Here is a 27,575-nt window from a genome sequence, read left to right on the forward strand (position 1 = left end):
ATCGACCCAAACCTTTATCAAAGCGTTCCCCAAAATACCGGTTTAAAAAGAATGGTCTCTCGAACAAAAATGCAATTTCAAAGTTTTGCTCCAAGTAAAAATACCCCATAATGGACGGTGATGCCATTATGGACAAAAAAACACAAATCCTTAAAAATAAGTATCTAAAATACGTTTCTAAAAACTGACGGCTATGTACCATAAACTAGAGTTGTAGAGCTGTTTCATTTTGAAGTTTCAATTAATTCGGTTATTTCTGAAGGATTTGGAAACAAGATAAAATTCACCAGTTTACTGAAAAAAATATCAAGACGAATTCTTAGTAATGTTGCTAAGAGAGATGAGTTCATGTATAAAATAATAAAAAAATAACGCACGGTGTAATCTTGAATGCGTTTTACTTACTGCATTAAGCATGAGATAAGGTAATAAAACATACTAGTTTGTTGCTCCAAAGATATAAAGAAATGATGTTATTTTGCGAGTGTCCATTACTGGACCCGAAAAACTGCCTACCTCCTATGATGGACAAGGAACAATTTACAAAACCAAAATTTACAAGAAACAATCCTATGTTAAAATAACCCAAACTAATTGTATTTATGGTGTATAAAAAAGACTCATTGCGTATCAGTTGGCTTTAAAAGTAAAATTTTAAACTTATTTCACTGTCCATAATGGGGGATCCATTACTGGAGAACTGCCGTCCATAATTGGAGAAAAAACACCTAGTTTTAATTTGTTAACTATGAAGAAACCAATAGGAGTATCTATTCTGCAATACGCTTGAAATGTAGAAGAAGGATAGGACATTCAAGATTTAACACGCTTGGCGGTAGAATTTTTACATTTATCAGTGAAATATCAAAAACTGGCAAATTTTTTTCTTAAACTGTCCATGATTGGGTTCGTCACCTTACATGATAACTAGACAGCGGATTTCAGGTAGCGATTTAAATATTAATATGGATATGACTAGTGCAATTTTTTAAATACATGTCATGTGGTTTATAATCTATTATTATTACCTACATCGCACACCACAAACTTCACTGAAGAATTAGATTAAATTAATGTTATTTTTTATTTTATAAATTAAAGTATTTTATTCTAAATAATGGACTTTCAATTTAAATATATATAAGAAGCGAATTATTTTCATTTTTATATTCTTTGAGCCATAATAGAAGTTTTTACTGTGCAATGCGCAGAAGAAATATTAAAGAAATAAGTATAAATAAATATTTTTTTTATTTTTATTTATTATCATTATAATTTTTGCCCAATATTCACAAAAGCATCCAAAAAGGGTTTTACTTTTATGTTCCCATACATTTTTTCGTGTGTAGAAAAAATAATAAATATTGTATGCGAGTCATATTCATATTAATATTTAAATCGCTACCTGAAATCTGCTCTCTATCGATAACGTTATGAATTTTTAACTGGTATCCGTTACAAATATTTAACTAGATGGTAAGGTTCGGGATTTCACTAATTGTGAGAAGGAACCCTAAAGATATATAAAATGGCGAATCATAAGTAACACCGGTGGCTATTATAAAGTTTTTACTCTTATAGAGTATTTGTAAATGATGTGCTTACTGCTTTTACTCTTATAACAGCCTTGCTCAAGGCATGTCAAAATTAATTAACCGCATTTTTAGTACAAAACCGTTGAAATACAAGGGCGCATTAATAATACAACACATTTTATATCACATTTCACCATGAAATTGGATTCCCACACAGTTTTCATAATAAATAAGCAAATAATTGTAATATGTAAAAGTTAACTTACCGTTTACTAACTTGCAAAATGGATGACTTGATGATGATGTACACATAAATCACTACGAAAAGCACAATAAACTTTTAAAACAGCATCCTGTTTCGCCGTTATGAGTTTTACTCCCTTATATCTGATGATCACAAAACGTGTACAAGAGCTATTGCCCTTATTAAAGCTTTGAATATGATTCTTACAAGTATAATTGCCTTTATTAAAGCTTTAAATATGATTCTTATTAGTACATTAGCCTTTTAAAAGCACTTTTCTTGCCATTATAAGGTTAACTTTCTTATTGCATGCCATAATAAAACACGTACAAGATAAGAAAGCTAATAATATAGCAACTACAAGGGGGATATAAGGTTTTTGGCCTTATAAGGTGTGCCCAAATGCCCTCTTGTAAAGGGTTTACAAGGTTATTATAAGAGTACTATTTTTGGCATTATAAGCCACTATAAGACTAATTTTTGTTAGTTGGGTAATATCGCTTTTTGTGCGCAACATCTCGAGAAGCCTGAAAAAGGATTTCATACCACTTACAAGGCCCAGGGCTTGCAAAGTAACTTATTATATTTGACAATATCGTCATTCATACTGCCGGCTGGTTTGATAAAAAGCAGGTTTTATTTTTAAATGTTGTTGTCATGATGTCAAACTAAAATGTCGGGAGCCAAGGATTGGATGGAATCCATCCGATGGATTGGATTTTTATTTCATTGTATGTTTCAGAAAAGCACCTAAGTAGTATACATGCATGCGCCGGCCATGATGCCATGCCCTGAACAGGAAAAAAAATAAAACCTAGGTCCGGACTATTAGGGAGCGTTTTAAAGGAAAGCGGCCGGCAACATCGACTTAAGGACTGTATCGACAAAAAAACCTCGTCTAAATGTGGACATGTGCATAATTTTGTATTTTTTATAAAATGATCTAAGTAAGCACTATTTGATATAAAGTCTGATTTTTTATTTTTATTAACCCTTCAATGCATGAATGCATGAATTTTTCTTTTAAAGAGATATTAATATATGTGATAGACAAGGATTTTCTGACTCTGCGAAAAATAATAAAAAAATATTTAAGATCGATTTTTATACTAAATCAGTGTTAGAAGTTAAATAGGCCAAATCTTATTTATATAAATATATCGTAATTGGTAAGATTTATTTAAAAAAAATGACTACTATTAAAAAGGTACACTATTTGTGAAACCTCTATGATAAAATGTTTAAACATAAACTAATTACTAACTCCGAAAAAATCACCCTAAATTACATACTAAAAATCGCCATCGTCCTGTTTTTTCACACTTTTCCGCCATTTCGTCTTAATTCTTAAATAATAAATAGTAAATAATTACAGTGAAACCTGGATAAGTGAGACTTCAAGGGACGACAAAATTTATCTCACTTAAAGAGGTATTCCACTTATTCAGGGTCTCAGTTAGACAGGCATAATAAAATGTTTGTCTCATTTACAGAGGGTATCACTAATAGAGGCCAGAATAGAGGGTATGCCAGTTATAGAGGTGATAAATAAGGTGTTTTGCATATAGTTAATATTAGTTGCATACCTACTACTTAAAAGAAAAGGTAAATAAGCCTTGTATTTAAATAAAATATAAGACTCTAACGTCCTTGTGTCATAAAACTTTTATAGGTATATTAGGATTTATGAAAGTATTTTTTTTTAATATTTTTGTGTCAATTATCGAGATTTTAGTAATAATCAAGAAAACCCTTAAACTCATCTGAACAAAAAAAGGATCAATCGCGTAATTTAAAGATATGCTAAGAATTATTAAAAATATTGAAGTAGATTTTCAATGAAGTCCAAGTTACAGAGGTCATAGATTGACTGTGTCTCAGATACAGAGGTAAATTTTTATAAAATTCTTTACAAACAATTAAGTTCATAATTATACATTTCAAATATAGTCTCAGTAACAGAGGTGAAATACACACTCTGTCTCACTAATAGAGGGAAATGTGACTATAAAATCGAAAAGGCTTATCTCACTTATATTAGGTAAATCGGTGCGAAAGTGTCGGGACCACACCTTGGGTCCCAACTAAAGAGGTTTCTCACTTATCCAGGTCCCACTTAACCAGGTTTCACTGTATATTATTTAATTAATTAATTTATTTATAAAATAATCATAAATAATGAAAGCAATAAATGTGATTTTGGATAGCCACATATCGAGCCACCGGCCATCAAATATATGATCCATATATACATCACCATGCATTTAAGGGTTAAGAGTCCTCTTCATGGTTGTTCAATTCAATTGGGCACTTGCAGAATAAATGCGGTGAATTTATATAGGTAATTTAAAAAACGTATTTTTGAGCAACGTTTCGGATTGCCCTTAATTTTTGATGCAAGCAGCATGAGAGAAACAGATAAAAAATTTAGCCATAGGCCAAAGTGTTTAAACAGTCCCTAAACCAGATCGATATAAACGCTGTATGATAGATAAATTCGACATCAAAGTCGGAGTTAGCGTAAGCGCCATGCCACATTCTCTAAATGGCCGCCATACACAGATCCTAAATATTTTTTTTTTAATAACAGGGGCTAGACTATGTCCAGATATTCTTCTTTGTGGATCATGTGTAGTTGAGGTTCGCACCGTACAATTTTTACTATGTCCAGATATTCTTCTTTGTGGATCATGTGTAGTTGAGGTTCGCATCGTACAATTTTTTTTCGCAATCGTATCATCTTTTACGCAGTTTGTGAATTCTCTAGTAGCATTTGTCCGAAATCGTAATTGGTACTCGGAAGGATTACGTCAATACTGTCTAAACCATATGCTTTATGTTGAGTTTCTAGGACAAAATGCGTACCTTATTATGTGACTTATTAAGCCCATATCTTGTTATAAGAAAAAAATATAATAGCAAATAAATATGGCTACTCAAAGTTGTCTTCATACTTAACGATACAGTATTTAATACAAATTAGTCGTGTGGATCGCACAGCGCGATCGGTCCGCGTGACATTAAAACCAGCCCAATAGAAATTGCTAGGGCAGACACTAACTTGTCAAAAATCAACTTGATTCGTGTCTCAACTCAACAAATAACGTACTTACTATTGGAAACCATTTCTGCGGATGTATATTAGCCAAAATGAACAGTACTACTCCTGCTTGCCATCGTTTCAGCATTCGCCACTCACAAACTATAACCTCAATCAGGCATTGGAGAGTTATTATCTAAAATATAAACAAGTTATTCGATCATTCAATGTCTTTATTATTGGAATAAAATGTATAGGTGCAGTGTACGCCGCGCCGTAGGCTCGGAAAAGCCGAAAGATGTTAACCACGTATTAAGGACAACAATACCGAATAAATAATGTTTTATCAACACAGGTCCATAAACTATGTGCCTACTCATTTACTACTCAATATAAGTGTAATGTGTAATGTACTTACAAATGTTAAATAGTCCACAACTAATATTAAAATTGACAATGGAATAGTCAAAATGCTATCCATCTGAATGGAATCAAAAAATATCGGCCAAAGAATGAAAATATTGGAGTCCGCTGGAAAGAAATATCTATTTAAATAAAAGTAATGGGTCAAATCTCATACACTGATCCATTTCGATTTTTAATGTTATGACAAGTGCTTTAATTGGATTAGATTAGTTCCCGATTCACCGGATTCCTCTCTAGTCGGTTTCTTGTTTCGTATTAGTACAAGTATAAAAAAACACTTTACTAATTGTGTCCGTCAGGATGGCGTGAGAGATGTCTGAATAGTCACAAAATTTGCACCAAGTAACTGTACCTATAGCGAAGAAAACTGTACCTAAACAATCAAGCGTTAAATAGATAGTTACATAGACACGCCGTTCTGACGTCAGCTTGGTCGCATAGCCGTGTGTCTCCCCGTGTGGGAGCTATGTTTGTTCTGGAACATATATCAATAAACTGTACCTAAACTGTACCTCACTAATCTGCCAAAAATAACATTTATATCACACGTGACATCGGTCAAATCAACATTTTTTTTACTGCTCTCTTAAAATTAACATGTATGTTTGCCGATCAATTTGCCACAAGCTCTTGTTTTACGTAATGTGACTATTCAGACATGTATTGGTTAAATTAAAATAAATTATCGAAGAACCTAGAATCTTAACTGTTACTACCAAGCACAAGTCCGGTCGTGTGTAGAATATTGTTCTCACCTGTGGGATGGTTCAGCGAAAAACCAGCTTGCGGCGCTCATCAGAAAATCATCAATGACGACGAGCTAACCAATTCTCGACTACAAAGCCTGGAGCATCGTCAGAAGGTTGCCAGCTTATCGGTATTTTACAGGATACATTTCGGAGAGTGCGCTGAGGGGAACTGTACAACCCTGTTCCTCCGTCCCTATTTCACCATAAGACCACCAGACAATCGGCAATGCGGCATCGCTTCACGATTAGTATTCCAAAAATACGCACTAAGCGTTTCGCTTCAGCATTTCTTTTGCGAACTGCCAAGGAGCGGAATGCCCTGCCTGAGTCTGTGTTTCCGCATGAGTACAATCCAAATCTCTTTAAAGCAAGAGTAAATAAGTATCTCATAGGTAAGCGTGCTCCGCCGTAGACCGCATCATCACTTACCATCAGGTGTGATCGTGGTCAAACGTCTACCTATTCATACTTAAAAAAAAAACTATCCAGTATATGTATAAACAAAGAAATTTAATGACTGAACAAGTGAGTCACAATATTTACACTTTCTAATATATTCTGTCAAACAAGTCTGTCAGTAAATAAGAACTAAGAAAACTATAGGTAACCTTTTCTCTAGCACCCTAAAGAAAAGTTTTCTTTGTTCTTATTTACTGACAGACTTGATTGACAGAGTATACCTATTATTTACTTTGTTAACTGCCATCAGTTACTGGACCTTGGACACTAACTTTTATATTATTCTTAATGTTCATGCATGATACAGTCTGATAATCAAGAGTGTAAATTGAAAAGTGGCAACATCGTAGTGTCGTCCCGTTTTCTCACACATATTGATTTGATAGGGATCACACTACAATGTTGCCACTTTTTAATTTCTACTCTTTTTGGTCAGACAAGTAATGCCACAATATTTTAATAGATTGTCATGATAGTTATAAAAATCCGGCGACACAAGAATCCGGTACATTGGAAGCTAATAATCGGGGATTCAATTTTTTTCAACGAAAATCCAACATACACAACCCATCTAGTTTGTATAAATTAGTAACCCAATTTCCTGAGAGATGACGGTATTCTTTGAGTAACTTCGCGCTGATATGAATTTTCCTATGTTGATGGGGTGGGGACATTGCCGAATTGTTGAACTCTTAAGTGGGGACACTAATTGTGACAGACGGGAACCTATGGCACCCTGCACTGAGCGTGCCTCGACACGCTCTTGGCCGATTTTTATTTATTTGTAAAAAAAGTTTCAAAATCATTGGCATGGGCCACAATAATAATAATGACAATTAACTAGATAATTGTCAATATGCATTATGCATCACGTGATTACCTTTTTGATCTTTGTCGAGTTCCCGATATTTCGACGCAGTTGCATGCATCATGATAACGGAAAACTGATGAAGGCGGATGTCAAAGTTGCGTAGACAGCGCGCGATCTACCCTCCTAATCAAAAATCATTCAATTCTGATCTAATCAAAAAGGTAATCACGGTCTATATCCCGGTCAATATAAGTCTAATGAAAATAACCGTGAATCATTTAAAACTCTTATTGCATATATCTATGCATACATACTTACTATAAACTAAATGCAGTTGTGCTTTAGTAAGGTATACACAATATTTCAGCAGCTTATTTAAAACGAATGCACGAAATAAATAAAATAATGTGTTTGACGTTAATATTACTGCGCTGTCTGTACTTAACTTGACCTGTAACAAAGGGTAGGCAAGTTTATATTATTAACCAAGCCAGTTATAAACGTAATGAATATTTTTTAAGAAAAATATCCGATTTCCATTGGGGACTCTGGTGAAATATGCGAATTGTGAATGTTGGAGTATGTAGATCTGATATATATATTTTCTTTGAAAAAAAATTACGTAGATAGGAAAAGGAAGAAAATGTTTAGTTATATTTAGGGTTCCGTACCTTAAAATGGAAAACAGAACCATTGTGTGTCTGTCGTAGCCAATTTTCTCCGAAACTACAGAACTGATTTATTTGAAACTTGACTCACATACATTGTAAAGCTGTTACCCAAAGATGGACATGTAACTTAAATATAATAAAAAATGAAATTAAATCATTGGGACGGGACTACATTTGGTGGTATACGTCAAATGAAAGAGCTAATTAAAATCATTTCGAATATGGTTTTTTATAGTTTTAAACAAAGTAGTTAAGGAGTAATTTGAGAAAATAGGCAAAAAGGCCATTCCCCCTTTATCTCCGAAACTATTAAGTAGACCTAAAATTTTCAAAAAAATAATTGAGCCCTCTATCTTTTGATTACAGGAAAATCTATTAGAAATCTACAATCAAGCATCAGACTTTTGGTCAGTTGTTTTTATCATTCTAAAAATTATTGATTGATATTTTTTTTACATTTTTCATCAAAATTCTTTTTTTTTCCCCAACAAAAAAAATATTGGGTTGGCACAAAAGTAATGAGACACTTGGTTTACGTTTTATATTTTTTATTATTAGGGTAATTCCATGGTCACTTACATTACATTTTGACTCAATTATGACAACACAAAGAGTTGTATCTTTCAAGAGAAGACGTCTATATTGTTAATATTATTTCCTGTAATTGGAACACAGGACTAAGAAGTGCATAGGATGAAGCAAAATAGCGATATGAATAAAATACTTTATTTAAAAATAAACAACTTCTGGTCACTTACATTACAAAAAACGGAACACGATGCTTACTTTGGTATTTCATGGTAGATTCTCTGCTTATAAGATACATTTTATGAAAAAGTAATTACACAGTTTCAATGGTGATGAAATTATGAATAAATAATTAACAGAGTTTCGGCAAACAACTAACTCAAGTAAAATATACATGTGAACAAATAAGGTCACTTACATTACAAAGTATTGGTCACTCACATTACCTTCGACAACCTACCAGAAATACAACGAAATACAGTTCAGAACATATCATATATGCATCATAACATAATGTGTTAATGTTTATAAAGCTTTAATGCTTTTATTCACACTTTTGGAAACGCAAGAGGTGTGTAATTGCTCGTTTTCTATAAACATTATGTGGGCCTTAGAAATTCCAGGAATATTACGAGCACCGTTGAATATTCCCTGCAACTTCATATTTTTATGCCTACTTTCAATCTCTTCATTTGTAATTTCAATGGTTTTGACGTTCGATTTCTTGCTAATTTCAGCAAATTCGTGTGCATTAAAAACGACCGCTTCTTTCCGCAAGACCAAGTTTCTAACGAATCTTTTTAGCGATCCTCCAATGCCGTCTACCGCTCCTTTGCCATGTGACGTTGCAAAGAAATTCCATACGATTCTCTTATTTGTTTTCTGCTCTAAGACGCCCATAGCAGCTGCAATGAATTTATTTAATGTTTTCCGGTAGTTCCTCCATTATTCTTTCTAAGTAAACTATCATAGTGTCTTTATTGTGACGACGATTGTCAGACACTAGTACAATGGGATGTTGTTTGCCTCCAAACCACATAGAAGTCGTGAAAAGGGTTACTTGAGGTTGAGCCCAATGAAATGACTGTATTTCATCCTGTGCAATACACGTGTATTTTTCCGCAAAATCTATTTGAACCATAGCACTGTTTGGAGGGAAATCACAGCTGGAAATTGCAGTTTTGTCTACTTGATAAGCTCTTGCTTGATTTCGTTTTACAAAACAATGTTCGTAATACTGTGTGGAAATTCCAAGAATATACTGCTTCAAGTCATCAGCAGAACCATATTCTATTACTTTAGATAATTTTCCATCTACACCTTTCCAAACATGCCAGGTTACTTCGGCAGATTCATAACATGCTTCGCTTTCATTTAATTTCTCCTGCAACAAGTTGACGCATCTCTCGCATTTCCGCAAGAGGCATTCATCGGTTTCGTTATCGCACGTGAATTTTGATACAAACTGGCTATCGTACTTTGGGAATTCTGGATTAATGTTATTAATTGCTTTCACAGCCATTATAAAATTCTCATGATAGCGACACAAACATGTGTTGTGGGGCAGTTTATTACTAAGCAACACATGTTTGGGACGAAGCTCAGCAAACTTGCTCTTGCCGATTATGTCGCCATGTTCTTCAATAAATATAGCATAAGTCTCCATTATTGATGAAAAAAGATGACGTACTTGTATTTTTTCCTTTTCTCCGGAAGAGTTTTTTATTGATATGCAGTCCTTGAGTCCTGGAGCTTCTCGACTTATGTCCGGACGCATATAAAACTCTTGCACCATAGTTACGACACCTGACGACAAAGCCGACCTTATACAAGGATTCTTTGTATTATTCTGCTCGACATGATTAAGGCCATTATTCTCTTTAATGAGTTTCTCCAAAACAGCTTTCCTCTTTTCTTCGGAATTTGGCAAAGATCGGCGAACTTTTGCTGTAGCTTTTCCAAGTGCACTGTTGCTACTGTGTGCTACTTTCTCAGTTGGGGCAGTTATGCCACTTACTTTATGTTTATTTCTAAACTTCTCGACTCTTTTTCTATTTTTTTCTCGGTCAGAGTGTATTAACTTTTTAGCTTTAGAGGTCGACATCATTGCTAAGTTACGTTTGTTCTTTCTGAGCCTACTCTTTTTAACAGCTTCATTAACTTTCTTTTTATATTCTTCATATTTTCCTTCTTTTTTCAACTTTTCTCTCCTAATCCTCATTTTTTAAGCACTTGTAAGTGGCATTTCTACAAAAGAAAATATAAGTCACTTTCATAATTTCAGCGTAATGAAAGTGACCGGTCACTTTCATTACATGTTTAAACCAGAAATTACAATAATATATCCTATCCTTATATTTTTTGATGAATAGGTGCTACGGAGGGTATAGGAGTGAAGCAATTTAAGAGAAAATAAATGACACTAGGTCAAAATAACTGGAGGACTTGAACAAAACAAACTTTTACATGTTTCGGTCACTTTCATTACGTAAATTTAGACCGTACTATTAGAATTCATTTGTTACTTACCCCACTGCGTAGTAAATCCTCCAGTAACAAAACGATTAAGTGCTAATTATTGCGTTATAATCGTTTCCAAGCACTTATATTCAAAGGAATTGGCAAATTTATGGTAACTTTTGTCGTATAAATTATTCGTAGTTTGGCATTACATTCGATGATGTCAGTCAAATATTTGAAAACTTCTAAAATATTCATAATAGAACAAAACGATTCCAGAACTAGATAACAGACCTCTTTACAGATAAAATAGTCGTATTACTTAAGTAAATATAGCTAGTTAGGTTTTTAAAGAAAATTCCTTAGTTACATGGAATTACCCATTATTACAATACAAAAAGCTTAGTCGATGATGTAATCACCATTAGCATCTATGACTTCTTGCCAACGATCCGGCAAAGTTTGGATGCCTTTCGCCCAGAACTCTGATGGCTGTGCCTCGCAAAAATTGTTCAACTCCACCTGTACATCATGGAAATCATTGAATTGTTTACCCCGCAAATGTCGTTTCAGGGCTCTAAACAAATGAAAGTCTGATGGTGCGAGGTCTGGAGAATAAGGTGGGTGGGGTATCGTCTCCTAGCCCAAGTTCTGCAGCTGTTGGCGAACGGTAGATGCGACATGAGGTCGAGCGTTAAAGACTGTATCGATAATTATAGGGACAGCTAAAAAATGACATATTTTACACAATCTATATATTCATAAGTTGGTGGCATTATGTAATATAACTAAAACATATTTCAAGCATTATAATTAAGTTTTCAGGTTTTTTACTTCTGGTTTCTGGCGATTTTTCGAACTTGGACTCGTACATTCTTCATTAAGTTGCGGACAACACTAACAGTGACAGTTTTGGCCGCTTTTACCCAATCTTTTTTAAATTTTTTGACAGAATCCGCTGAGGAAAATCGTTGCCGAAGTATCCTCTTCATGATAGCCCAGTATTCCTCGATTGGTCGGACTTCAGGGTAGTTGGGTGGATTCATGGATTTTTCTACATATTCGACACCGTTCGCTTCCATCCACTCTCTAGTCCGAGAAGCATAATGGCAACTGGCCAAATCAGGCCAAAACAAAGTAGACCCTCTATGCCGTCGAATCAAGGGCAAAATCCGCTTCTTTAAACACTCTTTGATGTAAACGTCAGTAGTCATTGTAGAAGTGGTAATGTACGCTGTGGACTTCATGCCGCATTCACATATCGCCTGCCATACCATTGCCTTTGACCCGAATTTTTCAGCATATATTGACGTTTTACCCTCGTCCAGTTGTTCTCCTTTGCGGACAGTAAAGTATTGTGGCCCCGGCAGTACTGAATAATCGAGTTTCACGTAGGTTTCGTCATCTTGTATTATGCACTGTTCATTTTTGGTCAAAACAGTATCGTATAATTTTCTAAGGCGAGTTTTTACGCTTGCGGCCTGCTTTTGAGATCGTTTTGGTTTCCGTTGTTTTCTATAGGTCCTTAAGTTGTTCCGCTTCTTTGCCCGCTGGACCATGCCTACCGTTGTTTTACACTTTTTGGCCACATCTCTTATTGAAGCATTTGGTGATGTTTTAATTTTTCGGCATATTTTGGAATCCAAATTGCGATTATGTGAACCAATTTTTCTGCCGCTTTTTGGCTTATCTTTAAAGGACAGGTCCTGGCCATACTTTTTGATAGCATTAAAAACAGCAGAACGGCTCACTTTCTCAATTTTTGCGATCATTCTCATAGAAATACCTTTTTCACGTACGTATTTGTCCACGATCCGTTTTCGTTGCTCTGGTGTGAGGCCTTTCATTTTGCCAAATTTAAACAAAGCAAGTTATAAATATTGAAATATGTGCTTTCTGACATGTCACCTAAGACCTGCATGTGACGTTTATGTTAAAAAACAAACTTAAAAAAAATTGTGGCCAGAAACAGTTGTCCCTATAATTATCGATACAGTCTTTATCATGTAGTAAAATTACAGTGGCTCGTCTTCGTCGTTTTTTCTTGATAGCAGAAGATAGTTCGGTGATCTGTGTAGAATATTTGTTGTACGGTTTCATTGTGTAATAGTTCATGAAACAGCATGCCTTGCGAGTCCCAGAAACAACAAAGCAAAACTTTTAAGCGGTAAGGATATGCGGTACCCATCGAGCCAAAACTTTTCGATACCCAAGCTCATGCAGATGGTATTCCACAGCGTGGTGACTGCAGTTAAGTGCTTCCGCTAATTCACGAGTAGTAGCATCAGGATTCGACTAGTTCGCGGCGTAAATCGTCATCACTGAATGCAGGTGGTCGCCCTGACCGTGACTGACTTTCAAGGCTGAGCCTGGACCTGTCTCCTGATTTAAAACGGTCAAACCATCTGGACACCGTGGCACGGCTTGTACTTCCAGCGCCCAATGCAGTGTTGATATTGTCAGCCGCAGCCCGCGCTCTGTGGCCTAAAAGTACTCGTATAAGTAAAGTGTTCGAACTTGTCGCTCGTCCATTTTATTTCAATCTCACTAAACCAATCACGAGGGCGGCTTTATATACCCTCACATTAGAAGTACCTAGAATGTTCTACAACATACTAGAATATTATCGAAAACAATTAACTTAAGAAAGGAAATGTATAGAGTTTTGTAGAGTGTGTCATTACTTTTGTGCCAACCCAATATAAAAAATAGTTTATTTACGTTCAATTTGAGCTCTTTCTAACGATACCCCACTTGACCTAGTACAGTTAATAAAAATTATGCTTTCTATTTGTAGAGGTTAACTTTTCATAGCTATGCCAAATTTTAAATCGATAGCATAAGTAATAGTTCTCGAAATATTTAGTAATGTGACAGACGGACAGAGTCGCTCCATAAGGATTCCTTTGTACCGTTTTGGTATGGAACCCTAAAAAGTAATGAAATCTAGACAAAGTTGTGCCAAGCCTAAGGTTCCTTACCTCGATTCAATTTTATTACTTTGGCATTTTTTTAAGAACAGCATGCATTTAAGTTAAGAACAGTGACATTTATTTGTTAGGAAATTTGTTATGTTTGTTAAGAGTTTGAGTTTTCAAGTCAAATTTTGTCAAGATCGATTTCTTGTCATCGGATAGGTATCGTATTCATGAGGAATTGAGGAAACTCTTCAAACCTTAACGGTATATATACGTATATTCATTTGTGTCTTCATCAAATAATCAAAGAAATACATTAAAAGCAGTTTTAATAACCTACACATTTCTGCATAATCCAACATTCGCAAGTACCTTTCACCAGAACCCCAAAAGCGGCGGTTTTTTTTTTTCTTATAAATTATTTAAATTTTAGTCGTAGTGATTTAGGAGTTAAGGTAATTTTTTGCTTGTTTTCATAAATTATTTCTTAACTACTTAATTAAAAATAATAATTAAACTGAGATAGTTATAATAAGTTCTTTCATTTGATATGCATTTAAGCCAGGGGCAGATTCACTATAGAATTCCGGCTAGATCCTTTGACGAGAAATCTGGTTTTACTAGGGAAACACCATTTTAGTTCGTGCTTATTTTATTTCTGGTCTTGCTTGTCCGACTTTAGGTACCTCTTGCTTGCTCCTTGAGGTCAGTATATGTAGTATGGGAGGAGTAGTCATCGACTCTGTTAGAAATTCCAAGTACGCACCCTGCAACACACAGTCACGCCGCGTGATTGTTGAGCCACTTAGGGTTCTAGGTTGTAGCCAAACAGTTTAAAGGGCTTAACAATCGAGGAGCGTGATGGTACAAGTGGAAAATAATAAATTAAGTAAACAAATTATAAATAAATTACGTAATTTATTTTTCTCAAAAATGGACAACAAAGTTTTTATGTTTAAAAATGCGTAATTTATGATCAGTCCAAATTGTCATAAACTACATGCCTAGTTAAAAACATTGCAGTCTCGATTTCGGGTTTTATATTCTATTATTTGTAGAGTTAATTTTTTTTTAATAATAATTAAGTCCTTGAAACAACCAAAAAGATGTTCATGACCGTATGTATTAAATTGGCGTATTTTACGTTTCTTATGACTTTGCAACACTTTCGCAAGCAAATTGTACCTGACCAGACGATCTAAAATATGATCAAACGGTACGTAGACAAACATCAAGTAGGATTTAGGCCACTTCCTGGCCAAAACCAGCTATTGCAAAGTATTAAAGAAGGCGAGACAGAATCGCAGTAAATTCGACCGCGTGGCAATCACGCGAACTTGGTTTGACCCTGTCTATGTACTTCTCGGCCAGTAAAGAAAGCAGCTGGAATAAGAAGCAGAAAGAAGAAATGCAGCCCCAAGTACAATAAAAGTCAGATCGATCAATGTATTAAGACGATACGGTAGGGGTCAATCCTCCATACAAACGCTCTCGACTATTTCCTCCCTGGTTTTTGAAGATAGAGCAATGATTTTTTCAACACAGATTGTTATTATTTTTATCTGTGTCGGACCGTTTTGATTTTTTTGATATTCTGCTTTTTAAAGACTCTTGAGCCAAACAAAAATTTCCAAAAAGGGCCTTTTTCATTGTGGCGCAAAAAAAGGTGCGATATTCAAGATTGGTAACAATACACCAAAAAAGCTAAACGGTCCGACATAGATTATTTAATTGTTATTCAGATTCTCAAATTTCGTTCCAATTGATTAAATTTTGAAGGAAGAAAGAGTCGAGAGCGGAACCTCGATTTTAAAGATTTTTTTGAAATATCTTTTGACTGAGTTGTTCTTAATGGACAATTTTTTTTCGATAAATCTTGTTAATAATACTTGTATATTTAACTAAAATTCCCAAGTTGAAAGAGGGCTCATTTCCATTTTAGCATTTTCGCTACCGTATCCTCTTAAGTGTGCAGCTAAGCTTTTTATGGACAATATCCCCAGCGGGCAAAACTTATTTTTCGTTTTCGATGATGAAACTTACGTGCCTCTGGATCCGACGCAAGTAGCGGGAGACAAATACTACCTACATGTGGGACGATGAACTAAGAGACACCAATCGAAAACACGCTGCTCCCGACTGGAAAGCCGACACATGATCTGGCCCTTTGTTACTAAACGTACTGTAAACGGCGAAATATACCTAAAAGAGTGTATTAATAAGAAACGCTTGTTGGCGTTTATTCCGAAAGCTACGTACACAAAGGCCTTTTTTATTCTGACCAGGTGCCGTAGCCGAATGGCATTTCTGTGACGCGAAACGAAAACGAAACGCCGCGAAAGGTAGTCTGCCTCAGTCGCGCCAATACGCAAGAGCGATAGAGATAGTACCCAGGGTACGTAGCCGAATGGCACAAACGCTCACGAAACGAAACGCTCGGTAGATGTCTATCTCTATCGCTCTTGCGTAATGGCGTGACAGAGGCAGACTACCTTTCGCGGCGTTTCGTTTTCGTTTCGCGTCGCAGAAATGCCATTCGGCTACGGCACCAGGCCCCGTAGCCGAATGGCATTTCTCCGACGCCAAACGAAAGCGATACGCCGCTGGCTCTGTCGCGCCAATACGCAAGCGCGATAGAGATAGATATCTACCAGCGCTTCGTTTCGTGAGCGTTTCGTGAGCGATTGTGCCATTCGGCTAGCCACCCAGATCTCACTACCATGAGACTAACTGTGTCTAAGAGAGTACTAAACTTGGTTAATTCAATATAAAAAAACATACCTTTCGTTTAATTTGAACAACAACGAAGGCGTTGGTGTATATAAAGAAGCCCATACTTACCACTTTATCTTCCATCAACTGCGAAGTTTGGAGTACTACTGTTTTAAATTCATCATGATTCGTATCATATATCCATAAGTACACCGACACGCAAGCAAAGAAAGCAGCAAGCACCCAATGAGCAACATGAAGTAACTGTAATTATAACAAAAAAACAGTAGGTACCTATCCATACTAATATTATAAATGGGAAAGTGTGTGTGTCTGTTTGTTTGTCCGTCTTTCACGGCCAAACGGAGCGACGAATTGACGTGATTTTTCAACTGGAGATAGTTGAAGGGATGGAGAGTGACATAGGCTACTTTTTGTCTCTTTCAAATGCGTGCGAAGCCGCGGGCAAAAGCTAGTACTTAATAAATGGGTCTTAACCTATCGAAGTTTCGAAAATCCCTTGACTGATTATCACTTAAACTGAAATCCGAAAACAATTCACTTCACTCACTTGTCCGAAAACGGTTCACCGAATTTTCATAATCCATAATAAGGTACAGACAGCGAGGAAGGAAGAATTCATAATAAGGTACAGACAGCGAGGCAAATCTCGACTGGGAGACAATTGTAACTAATCCATTTTTTCCATTATTCTATGATGTTAAGTTATTATATATTACTCTATGATGTTAAGTTTCTATATTATGTATCCAATGAACACGCCTACCATAAACACTGAACACGCCTACCATATATAACCGGTGGACACTATTTAATAATGAAAACATTGTAATACATGGAAAAAATGGACCTACATTTGCCTCCCAGTCGAGATTTGCCCCGCTGCACCTTTCATTTTTTACCATATTTTTGAAATGTCGCTAGGTTGCTTTCCCACATTATCGTTTTCTCTAAACTCAGTAACTAGAAGAATCGTTGCCAAATATTTCGGATTAAAAACTTAACGCCATAAAACGTAGTTGTCAAATGATACTTAGCAATTTTAATAAGTGTTGATTCGAATCATAAGCGAAATAAAAAGGGGGAAAATAATAGTTAATTGGGGAAAAGTACTTTCGGGCAAACAAAACTTAGGCAAAGTAATAAAATGGGAAGCGTTTTCGGGCTACTAATATTTGACATAACAATTTTTGATAGGTATCCCTTTTTTCAGCATTAATGAAACTATACATACCGTAAAGTGTCTATAATATGCTTTGGAGCGGTTAGCAAATGATATCGATATCGATACTTTAATTACATGCCTATTATGTACAGTTGCATACATAACTTTATTACATTCATATAATAGGTTTTCTACAATATGTACAGATATGTGTTGGCTGAATTCAGCCCCTCTAGCACAACTTGTCTTGTCGCGCGCGAGTCCATACTTGAAATCGCGCTTGATGTACGGACTCGCGCGCGACAAGGCAAGTTGTGCTAAAGGGTCAGGTAATATCAACTAGTGATTGACTGTCAGTTCACTTTTAAAACGTACGTCTTAGAAGTGAACTTATAAGTATATTTGAAACGAAACAAATCGCGAATATGATTTTTCTTCTGAATATAACGTTCTGAAAGTAATTAAGCTGCCGATATCTTAAAGTACTTTACATTGAATTTCTTAATATAAATAGGTTATTTGCTTAATGCTCCTAAGCATACTTTAGAGAACTTAGGACAAGGATGAAATATAAAGTTATCTAATATGAAACTGTACATAATTAGAGAATGACCAGCAATATTAACTTTTGATAACCTTTTATATGTAAGGGATATACATGTATGAAAGTTTATTTGATTGGATCAAACACGTTTATTAACAAAAAAATAGTGTTGTTTTATACCTTCCATATATTCCTTTTATATATTTGATTGATAAGAAGTAGTGAAGATATCCAAATGATGTTAAAATATACGGAAAACCAAGTAATAATTCCAAAAAAAGCTAGATCTGCATTGTTCTGATATATGGATCTGAAAGTTTGAAAACATAAACGTTACAGAATATTTAATGCATGCACGAAAACTGGCCAAGTGGGAGACGGACTGGCTTCTCAAGACTCTAGAACATTACTGAGGTCCTGCGCCTAAGATGGCCACATAATTTAAGCTGATGCACAGCTAGAAAAATATAAATGTTTTTGATGGGATTGTATTAATCACCATAATTTTGTACAAAAGTACCAGCAAAATAAGCAATCCTGCAAAAAATCATAAATGTGATATGCATTTATTGGCTGGTACTGTAAATATGTACATCTTTTTTTGGAATTGTTAGACCTAACTAAAACTTATTGCCACTAAAAAAAAACAATGCGAAAATTAAATACGAGTTCGAGGTGAAATGCGATTCGCTGAATTACTGCAATAATTTTATGCTTTTGGGGGACAGTCGGAACAAATCAAAAAAATATCCTATTTTAAAATTCCTCAGTATAAGATACCATAATAACCATAATTATCCATACTAATATATAAATGGGAAAGTGTGTGTGTCTGTTTGTTTGTCCGTCTTTCACTGCCAAACGGGGCGACGAATTGACGTGATTTTTTAAGTGGAGATAGATGAAGGGATGGAGAGTGGCATAGGATACTTTTTGTCTCTTTCTAACGCGAGCGAAGCCGCGGGCAAAAGCTAGTTCTTAATAAGATGCAACAGGAGGGGTCAATTCTCCGTATAGAAGCTCTCGACTATTTCCCCCTTGTTTTGTAGCTAATTCAGTGACTTTTCCAACACAGATTAGATTATATTTTTTATCTGTGCCGTGCCAGACCGATATGATTTTTTAGATATTTTTATTTTTAAAGACGCTAGAGCCCATCAAAATTTTCTAAAAACGCGCTTAAGGCGCAAAAAAGGTGCGATATTCAAGATTGGTAACAATTAAGTAGCCAAAAACACTAAACGGTCCGTCACAGATTATTTTTTATTGTTATCCAGATTCTCAAATTTAGTTCCGATTGGATTAAGTTTTGGAGGAGGAAACAGTCACAATATCTTTTGACTGAGCTGTCCTAAATGGATTTTTTTTCTATAAATCTACTTAAGAACACAAGTATGTTTGTATTTTAATGACCGGTCTGGCCTAGTGCGTAGTGACCCTGCCTGCTGCGCCGCGGTCCCGGGTTCAAATCCGGGTAAGGGCATTTATTTGTGTTATGAGCACAGTATATTATATATATCATTGTCTGGGTACCCGCAACACAAGCCTTCTTGAGCTTACCTGGGGCTCAGTCAAGCTGTGCAATAATGTCCTATAATATTTATTTTAATTTATTTATTTATCTAAAGTTGTCAAATGGAAAGGGGGCCCTTTCCATGTTGCATCTTAACAGAAAATATTTTATTGTAAACATATTTTCCTATCAATTACAAAGTTATAGATTGCGGTTCAGTGTTGCACCTAACTGTAATTACCTATAGACCTACTTTGTATTTGAGTTATTTAATAAACAACGTAAATTTCAGACCTCCCGTCATTAAGTGGCAAAAGTGTATGTATTACCAAAAGCAAATTTAAGATAGGTGGCGTTCTGAACAAACTTCGTAACGAGAAATAAGAAATAATAGCATACACTGTGTATTAAAGAAAAGAAAAAGAGGCCGTTTGAACGAGAGGCTTTAATAACTCGAGTTTGTAATCCTTCAGCCGCCCACAATGTTTTTCATCACACTCGCGAAGTAATAACCAAATTTTAAACTAAATGTATTGAAATACCTATGCTGACATTTCTAACATTAGTCCGCCATCTTGTAATTTTTGACAGGTCGTGGAAGGCCCCACCCAGGTACCTATTCACTTAGCTCATTACGTATCAGTATGTAGGAATGTAATAACATCGTTTACAAGCGAGTGTGATGAGAAATAAAATAAATAGCAACTAAGAAATACGTTCAATTTTACAAAATTGTTACATTAATCGGAGTTACCTTAAATTGTAATAATGCGATATCTGAAAATTGTCTCCTGTAAATACATCGTGAAAATAAAAAAAACCATTTTCACTATGAATGGTTAAGTTTGCATGTGAGGCTCTTGCAATGAATTCATCCAAAGAAAAGCATAAAACTTTAATAAGTGATTGGTTTCTTGTGTTCACCCATTTAAATTCATAAGTGCACCTGGAAAGCAAATATCAATTCAAATGTAGAATATCTAAGAGACAAAAAAATACAAACTCAAAGGACCAAGTGCAACTTTGTGTCAAGTTTGGCTCCAAAACTAGTGATGGGCAGCTTGTAAGTTACGAGTAAAAGTGAAACTTTCATTTACATTTCATGTAAGTTACTGTATGTTGCAAATGAAAAATTTATGATAAGATTTTGTAGTTTTCAGGAGTAAATAATATTTATGTTTGTGTGTAATTTATTTTCAGATAAATATAATCAAGGACAAAAAGTTACAACTGAATCTGCCTCAAATAATTACCTATTACAGACATATTTTTTTTATCGCTGAGACGAAGTGCAAAAGGCACCTTTTTTAGGCTTTATGGGAAATATTTAAAGTCGATTGTGAACGGGTGTTGCAGGTTAATTAACCGTCGCCTCAAATCTCTCAAGAAGGACGGTTCTCAAGTCGTCTGTATGTTTTTATTTTTTATGTTTGTTCCTCGATATCTCCGTCGTTACTGGACCGATTTTGAATTTTTTTTTGATTGAATGTATATGCATACAGATTGGTCCCATTTTTCTCAGAACCCAGTTCTGATGATGGGATCCTAGAGAAATCGAGAGAACTCCTCGAATCTAACAGGCATACATATGATGATTTTTGTGTTTTTAAAGGAACAGCATGCATTTAGGTACGGAACAGTGACATTTGATGCAGTGGAACTGCTGATGATGGCCAGAACGGAACTCTTCAAATCTGAACGGCACGCTTATAGTGACTTTGGTATTTTTATAAGGACAGCATGCACTTCCGTCCAGAACAGTGACATTTGGTGCAGTGGAATTGCTGATGAAATGAAATGAAATGAAATGAAATGAAATGAAATGAAATGAAATATTTTATTAGTAACATAATGTTATAGGTCGCAAAGAAAGTATCAAATATTATCATAGATATACACTTAATAGGTACATATATTATTATTTTTTTTTTTTTTTTACAATGTGGGGGGCAGATTAAAGAAATTGCCGTAATCATAAAAATTGTTCTCCTGGAGCCATTCCTTCAATTTTAGTTTAAATAGCGCAACGGAAGCTGCATTTCTTACCGTATCAGGTAAACGGTTGTAGACGGAGGGCCCTGCGTAGTATACAGACCGCTCTGACTTGGCGAGTTTGTGCGCATCTGACACCAGTCTCCTCGAGTTCTTGTTGCTGCGCAGGTTGTAGTTGGAATTTATTCCCTTGCGCTTGAATACATCCAGATGTAGGTGAGTAAACACCGCCACCTGGTATAAGTATAAACAAGGCAAGGGCAAGATCTGAAATTCGCGGAATAGCAACCGAACTGAGGCGTCCGCTGGCAAGTCGGCCATCGCTCTTAAGGCTCTTTTTTGCATGGAAAACACTCTCTGCCATTCTGAGGCACGACCCCACAATTCGGTGCCGTATGTGAGCAGAGAGTGCACCGTTGCGAAATAGCACTCGCGCACCGCGGCTCGCCCGGCTGTTCGCGCAAGCCGCCGCAGCGCGAAGCAAGCGCTTCCGAGCCGACTGCACAGCTCGTCCAAGTGCGTCTCCCACACTAGGGCCCTGTCGATGTGGAATCCCAGTAGGCGTGTGCAGGTCGCTTGCTGTATAGGGGCATCGCCTGCACACACTTTGTGGTTTTGACTCGAGTGGCCATTCAGTCTGATCATCATAAAGCTTGTTTCTTCCTTGTTTAATGCCAGACCGTTTGATTTAAACCATTCGTGTAGTTGCCCTACGGTGTCATTCAGGGCTGTGCACAACTCATATTCAGATGGAGCGCTGACCACTGCTGTGACGTCGTCGGCATACATAAATATGCTGGCGTTTTTTATCGCCTGCGGGAGATCGTTTAATAACAAGCTAAACAGGGTATTCGATCGGCAAGATCCCTGCGGTACGCCCATCAGGTTTTTCATCTCCGCAGACGAGACTTGTCCGCCTTCGCCGACGACCGTCTGGGTTCGGTTCGTCATGAAGGACGTCAGCAGGCTCAGGGCCGTGCCTCTGATCCCACAATGTGCGAGCTTGGTCGCGACGAGCGAGTGGTCGGCGGTATCGAACGCGCGCGACAGGTCACAGCATACAACCGCCACGTGACGGCTCTCCTCGCGCGCGCGTACCACGTCGTATACTACGTCGCGCACCAGGTCAGTGGTGGATCGTCCTTGCCGGTATGCATACTGACGGTCCGATAAGACGTTTTGGGGGAGCCAGTACTCTAGCAGTCTATTGTTAATCCCAACTTCGAGCCATTTGCTAGGGGCTGGTACCAGCGATATTGGACGGTAGGACTTCATGATGGATTTAGGTCCTTTTCCTTTGTACAGTGGACGTATCTTTACTTTTTTAAAGCTGTCCGGATACTTCCCTGACTGCATGCAGTTGTTAAATAGATTCGAGAGAATGAAACTGATAGCCGGACTGGCGTGTATAAGAAGGCTAGCGGATAGACCGTAAATATCTGTGCTGTTTTTCGATGCAATCGAGGTTTTAGATATTTTTTCGATTTCCGTCGGAGTGAAAGGTACCAGTCTCATCGAAGTGTCACTGGCGGTACGCCACTTACGCCACTCGGAAATGGAAACGATGCACCGCGCGCGGTCCGGCGCGGGCGCGCCGCACGCGGCGGCCGCTGTCACGAACTCCCGGTTTACGGCGATAGATAGATATAGATGTTTCTATGATGATGGTCAGCACCGAACTCCTCAAATATGAACGGCACGCGTATAGTGACTTTGGTATTTTTATAAGAACAGCATGCACTTTCGTCCAGAACAGTGACATTTGGTGCAGTGGAACTGCTGATGATGGCCAGAACCAAACTCCTCAAATCTGAACGGCACGCTTATAGTGACTTTGCCATTTTTATAAAAGCAGCATGCACTTACGTCTACAACAGGGTGTACCCTTGTTTTGCCGACAAACTTTTCATCGAATATCATTTCACCGACAACAAATCATCGAAAGTTTAGTTCAAGTAAAATTGTTTCGAGTTATTTTGTTTCAACTACTATTTATTTGAAATTTTCTTAGTTATTATAAATACTATTCAACTAATATTTCTTCATCGATGATTCGTTTCAAAGTACTTCAAATGGCAGAACTACAAAACATCGCAATTCATTTATTCGACGCATTATTACAAAACTTCATCATTTGTCGTACTACACATTTATAGATGTTTCTATTCTAGGAAACTTCAAATTGTCGATTTTGTCATAGCACATCACATCGTCTATAACCCTTTCCGACCGGTTTGATATAATCCTGCAAATTATTTAAAAAAAATCTTGACAGAAAGTAAATTGTATTTTCGGGCTTAAACCTATACCGATCGAATCTGCAGACACTAGCAACACATAATAATAGTAAATACCTTAGGTTGGCCGGGTCAGTCGGTCGCAGGACATGTTTGAAGATGGCACGGTATTTTGGTGAGAGTAGTGACCCACGTAAGTTCATAATTTCGTATATTTTTGGTGACAAACCTTTTATTTAATGCATGATTTTTACTGTTAAAGAGCTAGTGGTTTTATTAATTATGAATTAAGACTAAAATTAAGTGATTTCGTGTTATTAATAAGATCGTAAAAAAGAAGTGCACGAATTTGTAGGATCGGTCGTAGCCCGTAATCCGTTTTCCATAAATATCTGCACGTTTATGTGTATTCGGCCTTTGGGCGTAAAATGAATTTCGAACAAATAATCAAATATTTTCGCGGTTTATTACAAATTTCGGTTTGTAATTCAATATTTATATTCTATAGGGCGTCCATTAAGTGATGAACAAATCCTTGAAATGTTGTGCAATCGTGAAATATCAGATACTGAAAATTTTGACGAGGGCCTTGAAGAATCAACTTATTACCTTTTTGAATGGCGTGACAACGAAAGTTTGGAGGTTGACCCGCTGTTTTTTGAACCTTCGTCTTCAAATACTTTAACTGATTTAAAAATACACGATCCGTCAATTGTTTCTGAGACGCAATGATAATGATTTAGCTTTGGTGAATGCATGGAGGGCATACGTACAAAATTGTTTACGACGCCATGGGCCTCCCTAGACGCAAAGTACTTATACTAGATTTCCGCTTGGAAATCTTTGCAATGCTCATTAAAGCACCAAGAAAACGGCGTAATGAATAGAGAAGCATGTTCGAATGACGTTTTACATGGTAAAACACCTGTGAGGCCCAGAAAGAGTCAGAGCTCGCCAGCCCCGTGCATCTATCATATTTGATAGTTATTAATCATTTGCCTAAATTTGACGATATGAAATCCCCCAAAACCTGCATTCCCCATTCGAATCCTGATCCAGTCGAACTAATACACGTTGCATCAACGTTGCAACAACGTGTACCTTTGCATTACACGCAAAAATAAATGTTTGAAAGATTTACATACGAAGTAAGTGATAGTTGGAATGAGATTTTTTTCGTCAATTGTTTTTTTTTTAGTTTTTTAATCGTTGTATTATGTAAAAACGAATAATAGATGATTATAAAAAAAAGTTTTATTATCTAAAATAAGATATTTAGTCACTTTTTACGTGTCCTTTTGTGCATTTACATATAGGTCCTGAACGTCACTTTCCTGCATGCGATTTTTTTATTGATTAAAGGCAATATAATTTTTTATATTATTTTTTACGAGTATTTGGAGACCATTGAAAACTGTTCACATGCATTTTTTATGAGATTTTAGAAAATAATTTTCTCGGTCGTAAAGGGATAATAAAACTGACCATATTAGAGAAGGTTTAGGTTAGAACTGCGACCCTGCACAATAACAAACAGCTTTTAAAATAGGTTTAGGTTAGGTTAGAACTGTGACCACACACAAAAACGACCAGCTTAGTAATCAGTAATCAGTAATTTATTGCAAATTCATAGGTACATAAAGTTATTACAGTATTTATTTTGTGAACATCTATGAACCCTGTAAGGGCACTGCAAATTTGTATCCTTATTGCTAGCTTACTATCTAAATTCTAATTAGTAAACTTATTAGTCTTATTACTTACAGGGTAGGTTTAGATTAGGTTAGAACTGTGATCACACAGAATCAAACGGCCTACTAAGTAGGTTTAGGTTAAATTAGAACTGCGACCTACACAGCAACAAATGGCTTTTAAATTAGGTTTAGGTTAGGTTAAAACTGTGACCACACTCAAAATGAAATAGTTTACAGAATAGGTTTAGGTTAGGTTAGATCTGTGATTTACACAGAAGCAAACGTATTACAAAGTAGGTTTAGGTTAGGTTAGAACTGCGACCCTACACATCAACGAATGGTCTATACATATAGTAGGTTTAGGTTAGGTTAGAACTGTGATCACACACAAAAACAAACAGAACAGTTTACAGAGTGGGTTTAGGTTAGGTTAGAACTGCGACTCTGCACAATAACAAACAGCTTTTAAAGTAGGTTTAGGTTAGGTTATAACTGTGACTAAACAAATAGTTTACAAATTGTAAAATTTAAGAAAAAATCATAATTGAAATAATATTATGCGTAATAAATTGTATTTAATGTAAAACAATATGAAATGAAAAGACACGAAATGAAATACAACGATATAAAGTACACTTGGAATAACTTATCTACGAAGTAAAAGTCTACGGTTTGATTTTACTTGTATCGATTATTCTATGATGTGAACTGTCGATGAAATGAAATTATTTGAAACGTTGTCTTTGAAATAATATTCGAACAAGTGTCTGTCGGCGATTCAAGGGTAAACCCTACAACAGTGACATTTGGTACAGTGGAACTGCTGATGATAGTCAGAACCGAACTCCTCAAATTTGAACGGCACGCTTATAGTGACTTTGGTATTTTTATAAGAACAGCATGCACTTACGTCCAGAACAGTGACATTTGGTGCAGGTCAGAACCGAACTCCTCAAATCTGAACGGCACACTTATAGTGACTTTGGTATTCTTATAAGAACAGCATGCACTTACGTCCAGAACAGTGATATTTGGTGCAGTGGAACTGCTGATGATGGTCAGAACCAAACTCCTCAAATCTGAACAGCACACTTATAGTGACTTTGGTATTCTTATAAGAACAGCATGTACTTACGTCCAGAACAGTGATATTTGGTGCAGTGGAACTGCTGATGATGGTCAGAACCGAACTCCTCAAATCTGAACGGCATACTCATTGTGACTTTGGTATTTTTGTAAGAAAAGCATGCATTTAAGTTCAGAACAGTGACAAATATTTAGTTATGTTTGTTAAGCATATTGAGTTTTCAAGTCAAAGTTTGTCAAACTTCGATTTCTTATAATCGGATTCATGAGGAATTGAGGAAACTCCTCAAACCTTAACGTTATACGTATATTCATTTGTGTTGTCATCTAATAATTAGAGCATTAAAAGCAGTTTAAAAAAATATCTACACATTTCTACATAATCCAACATTCGCAAGTAGCTTTCACCAGAACCCGAAAGGCGACGGTTTTTTTTTCTTAAAAAATATTTTAATTGCAAGTTCCGAGGTCGCATTTGTCTGGACCTGAAAAAAGAAGGTTATGAACCTCATCTAGGGGACATATTCCGGTCTTGCCTTGTAAATAGAAAAATGCTTATATGTTGAAAATTTCAACGTTATTTGTTTTAATATACATACATACATACATACAATCACGCCTGTTTCCCAGAGGGGTAGGCAGAGATCACGGATTTCCATTTACTACGATCCTGACAAATCACTTTCGCTTCACACACTTTCATAACGTTTCTCATACACGCTCGTCGGTTTCGAGTACTTCTGACCTGGCCTTTTTGCAATATTTCCCCG

At 36.2% G+C, this 27,575-nt stretch overlaps 1 protein-coding gene across 1 annotated transcript; it reads right to left on the reverse strand.

Moving 5' to 3' along the window:
- Positions 1–11,753: 11,753 nt before the first annotated feature.
- Positions 11,754–12,770, reverse strand: LOC125240438. Its single transcript, XM_048148330.1, has one exon. The coding sequence runs from the start codon at positions 12,768–12,770 to the stop codon at positions 11,754–11,756; it is 1,017 nt and encodes a 338-aa protein (XP_048004287.1).
- Between the last annotated feature and the right edge of the window lie 14,805 nt (positions 12,771–27,575).

This window comes from Leguminivora glycinivorella, chromosome Z (assembly GCF_023078275.1).
Source record: "Leguminivora glycinivorella isolate SPB_JAAS2020 chromosome Z, LegGlyc_1.1, whole genome shotgun sequence".
Taxonomy (NCBI): domain Eukaryota; kingdom Metazoa; phylum Arthropoda; class Insecta; order Lepidoptera; family Tortricidae; genus Leguminivora; species Leguminivora glycinivorella.

What these genes read in the sequence shown, in the direction of transcription:
- LOC125240438 (XM_048148330.1), bottom strand. Translation starts at nt 12,770, where the DNA reads ATGAAAGGCCTCACACCAGAGCAACGAAAACGGATCGTGGACAAATAC.